At 31.7% G+C, this 5003-nt stretch overlaps 1 protein-coding gene across 1 annotated transcript; it reads left to right on the plus strand.

Annotated features, from left to right (window-relative positions):
* Nucleotides 1-1404: 1404 nt before the first annotated feature.
* On the plus strand, nt 1405-2840 carry LOC18609444 (transcription factor bHLH167-like). The gene is made up of 3 exons (XM_018115227.2): nt 1405-1536; nt 1629-1931; nt 2555-2840. The coding sequence occupies exons 1-3, from the start codon at nt 1414-1416 to the stop codon at nt 2624-2626; spliced, it is 498 nt and encodes a 165-aa protein (XP_017970716.1). The 5' UTR covers nt 1405-1413; the 3' UTR covers nt 2627-2840.
* Nucleotides 2841-5003: the final 2163 nt, after the last annotated feature.

A 5003-nucleotide genomic window follows, 5' to 3' on the forward strand; every position in this document is an offset into this window, starting at 1 on the left:
TAGTGACATTTTGACTAGTGACATTTTGACTATTAACGATTAGACAATCATTAGTGATTAGGGCTTATTCTTATTTTTGAAAGAATCATTAGAGCTTATTTGATTAAAAAAAAAAACTTGACTAAATAGAATAGAAAAAGGGAAAGCATTTGATGGCTTTTATTTCTTTCAAAATAAGAAGGCAGTGTGACCTTTTATCAACTTTTTATTTCTTTTAAAATAATAAGGCATTGTGACCTAAAAGCCTCCTTAATGAGGAGTCATGATTTGGTGGTCTAATAATTACAGTGTCTTATTATTTTAAAAGAAATAAAAGCCTCATTAATGATGTCACGACTTGGTGACTTAATAGTGTATAGAAGCTATATATTGTTAGTGCATCAAATAATTATTTTTTTAATTGAATTATATATAGTTTTAATATATTTAATACCTAATTGAATATAATATAATTTAATTTAAATTTAATTTTTGATAATAATTAAAGATAATTGCAAAACTAGTTTAATATTTTAATTATATTTGAAACTAATTAAATCTCATAATTTTGTAATTAAAAATTTCACACAAGAAGACTAAGAATAGTGATAAAATGAGAAAGCAAAAACAATAACAGAAATAAAGTATGAAAATGGAGAAGCAAATAATAAAGGAAAGTACTTGTCTTTTAGTTTAAAATTGACTTAATAGTTAAGACTAGTACTTTTTCAAGAGATAAATGTACTTCCAACCAAATCTTAGAGAAATAAGAAGATATTTTGCAAATTAATAAAGATAAATATATTTTCAATTAAATTTAAAAAATCTTTATATTTAAAGGTTGGGTATGTATGCTTTTGCCCTCCTTTATATGATCGACACCTGGGTCGGTGCAAGAAATAGCATCATTGATGACCTAAATAGTCCCTCTAACCGGCTTTTGTCATTTGAAAGGCACTGGTTTATGTCGGCGCAGCGATGCAACAAATTGTATTACTACTTCCACGAGACTGATCATGATGATGTAAATACGCACCACATAATCGCATTACAATCGTTAATCAGATATAAATTTAACTATTAATTAATTTATTCTAGAAAAAACTATTAATTGAACAATTATGTAAATATACAACTATTATATTATAAAAAAACAATTATGTAATAAATTTTATTTATTACTTATTTGAATAAGAGTATATTTTGTATAACGTTTAATAACAATCATGAAATTTAATTAAAAATAACATAAAAACAAGTAAAATTCCGCCAACTGGACTATGTATATATTTTTCTTCAAAACATCGATGCCAGCTACTATTTTTGACTGCTTAAGTTTTGGCTCTATATATATAATCCAATATCATTCGGGGTCAAGCCGCACGTCTTCCGTGTTTGGGCAGCTGGAAACAAAAAGACTAAAAAGACAGCATCATGCCAAGAGGTCCTGTACCCCAAACAAGAATCAACCGAAATTTGATAGAAAGAGAACGAAGATCACAAATGAAAGTTCTCTGTTCGAATCTCTTCGCTCTCCTTCCTCCTCACCCAACCAAGGTACAATCATCTCTCTCTATTTATTTCCATTATTTTTCCCCTTTTCGCTGTTACTCTTCAAGGTGAAATAACGCCATTGAATATTCTTGTAGATGTCGATTCATGAGCTCGTGGAGCGTGCCACCATTTATGTGAACCAACTGCAACAACGAACGGAGGAACTCAAGCAAATGAAAGCGCAGCTAGAAGAGGGGCAGTCGACTGCAACAAGAATATCCCCAGTTATAAATATAACAGATCTCGATTCTACTATCCAAGTAAATTTAGTCGCTGGGACGGATATGAATTTCGCGTTATGTGACATTATCAGTATCCTTGAGGAAGAAGGAGCGCAAGTTCTAAGTGCAACTTATCATAATGTACGGAATAAGGTCGTCCTTTCACTTCATTCTCAGGTATATCGTTTTTGAGGGATTTGGATTCTCAAACCAGATCAGAGTTTAGTTTACAGTTTCTTTCTTTTTTCTTCATCTTCCTTTTTCTATGCCTAACTTATTCTTTGACATCAATCCTCAACTTGCCTGTTTAACCTACGCAAGTGCAGATTAACTCGAAACGCAGACCAGTAAGAAAAAGCAAGACCTAATTAAAAACCCCAGAAATCAAGAATAAAGAAACTAGATAATCAGCGCAAAACCGATCGAGACACGTTCAGCCCCACCTAGCACGCCTAAACGCAAGATAAGCAAACCTCACCTTGAAGAGAAGGATACCAATAAAAGGGAACAAACCATTGTATACAGCAGCCCTGACAGCAACCAAGAGAGCCTAACAAACCAAGTAACACAAACAATCGGAGGTCAACCAAAAGGAGGATACTGAACTTACTTAACTGCCAAAGAATTAAAGCTTTAATCCAAATTGGAAATTTGGAATTATTACATCAATTTTTGTCTTTTAAGTCAGATCATGAATACTTTATTTTATTATAGTATTCATCAAATGCTTCATCACAAACTATATAGCATGCAATATGCAGGCCTTTGGAGCTGATATTTGCGTTGTTGGTGTTTTGCAGGCTGCATATTCAAGAATTGGCATTCAGAATTCCAGAGTGCGTGACAGATTGAAGAGATTGCAGATTTCTTGAAAGAGCTTGGACCTTCCTACTGCTTGTTGCTGTTGTACGTGCGTGTTGTTGTTGCAGTATTTTCTGCCAATAATATTAAACTCTACTGCAAATTAAAGATGTATGTGTAAGCTAGGTGTTGTAGTATTTTCAGCTACGAAAACAATTCTCATTTTCAATGTGTTGGAATTTCGAAAGTTCTTTTGGAGTAATATGTTACTAATCATTTGATTTTCCTCATCGTGGTTTGTTAACCTTTTTATATTTATATACTCGGAGTGAGTTGGTTAACTAGCTATTTATTATGTATCCGATAAGATTAATTACAAAATTGAATATTAATTTTCCAAAGGTCTATCTATATACACAAATAAATCATCAACTTTATTGAGTATTATCTTTTTATGCATATTTGATGAGGTTGTCCAAGAAGGGAATCTTTTAGTTAACAATTATTAGGCCAATAATCTAAGTTCAAGTTCAACTATATATTTGACATTTGTTCTAGGATTTTTTTCTCAATATATTTGTTTTGTTTTAGGATTATTATCCTATATATTATTATCCTATATATATATATATATATATAAATGTTGAATTCTCACCAAAACTTGTTGTTGAAAATCTCAAGTACTCATGATACCAATTTGATTGAAAGGAACTTGGAACAATGTAAATGTCAATGATAAACTTGTTGACTCCATATATTTTTGATGATAACAAAGCGTTCCTCTTTCATTAATGTATAATTATATTATTTAAGTGTATAGGACAAAGTTTAATTCCTTTAATAAAATTGTTGATTGAAAGCAAGTCAAAAAGCTTGTTATGTTACAAAAATGGTTAATTAGTTAAAAGAGCAAAGGACAAAAGGTTAAGTGAAATTAGAATAATGTCATCTGGTTAACATAGAGCCTTAATCAGTTAAGGTTATTCAAGGTGCTACATCAAAGGAAGGAAGAAAAACCTTAATCAGTTAGCATAAGGCATAATTGATTAAGAATATACTAGGTGCAAACTATAAGCTTTTTAATCAATTAACCAAAGAAGTTAATTAGCTAAAGGTCAAGCTTGAAGTATCAAGAAGCACCAAATCCAATTTAAAATGTAGATGATTGTCCAAAGGTGCCAAACTAAGAAATTCAAAGTTGAAGAATTCTTAATTCATTGGAGCCTATTTCAATCAGTTAACGTTGAAGGGAGATAAGCTTCAATCAGTTAAAAAGAGCATTAATCAGTTCAAAGAAAGTTGGTGAAGAATGCTGCTTGAAAATAGAAAGTTTCTAATAAGCTAAAGCAACCGTTAACGGGGTTAATACAAAGAAGTGGACTGCAAGACAGAGAAGGCTTAATCGGTTAAAGCCTATCTTTGACTGACAAATGAGCATTGCTAGTAGATTTGAATTTAAATATTAAAAGACAAAATAACAGATAGTAACAGCTAGAAACTAACAAAATAACAGATAGTAACAGCTAGAAACTATCTCTAATGGCCAAAATGTATCTCTTAAGTATTTGAAGGCTCTTCAATGGTCATAAATGCATAAGAGAAGATACCAAAAGTTTGTGAAAGCTTGAAGAGCAAAAAGCCTTTTCTTCTACACTTGTATTCCGTTCTTATCCTTGTAAAAGTGTTTAAGCTTGAATTTGTACTTCTTAGATCAGCTAGGTGTTTATTTGTACATCATTTTTCTCTTATTTTCTTGTTTGATTAGAGTGTGTGAGGGACTCTAAGGGTTGTTGTAAAGGTTTAAAGCTTGGGTTATAAGCTCACTTTAAAAAAACTTGGTGGAAGTTGCTGATTCCATTAGTTTTAGTAAAGTTGGATTAAAAATCTTTGATTAGGAAGATCAAAGTAGTGGATGTAGGTCAAGTGGATCGAATCACTATAAATATTATGTTTTTTCCACTTCTCTTAACCTCTCTGTGCTTAATGTTCACTAACCTCAACAAGATCTTAAATCATCAATCTCAAAATCTTCCAAACGGTTTTAACTTCCAAGAGTTACCTTCAATATTTTTAAAAGTGCTATTCACTCCCCCTTTAACACTCTTTTGGGGACCAACAAATGGTATTAGAGCCAAACCCTTGAATTTAAGGCTTAATATCTTTAGGGGAAGATCCAATGGCTAAACAAAATTCTAATGTGGCAGAAGGGCAATCCATAAATAGGCCTCCTCTATTTGATGGATCAAATTACCCATATTGGAGCACTAAAATATCCATCTTTATTAAAGCCATTGACTATGAAATGTGGGATGTAATCACAAATGGTCCTTTGATATCCCCACCGACACAAACTTGATCACGAGTGAAAAAATGCTTAAATCTAGAAAAGAGTGGACTGAAGCCGAAATGAGAAAAGTCCAAGTCAACTTCAAAGCTATCAACATTCTT

Source organism: Theobroma cacao, chromosome 2 (assembly GCF_053813885.1).
Source record: "Theobroma cacao isolate CCN51 chromosome 2, ASM5381388v1, whole genome shotgun sequence".
NCBI classification, from domain to species: Eukaryota; Viridiplantae; Streptophyta; class Magnoliopsida; order Malvales; family Malvaceae; genus Theobroma; species Theobroma cacao.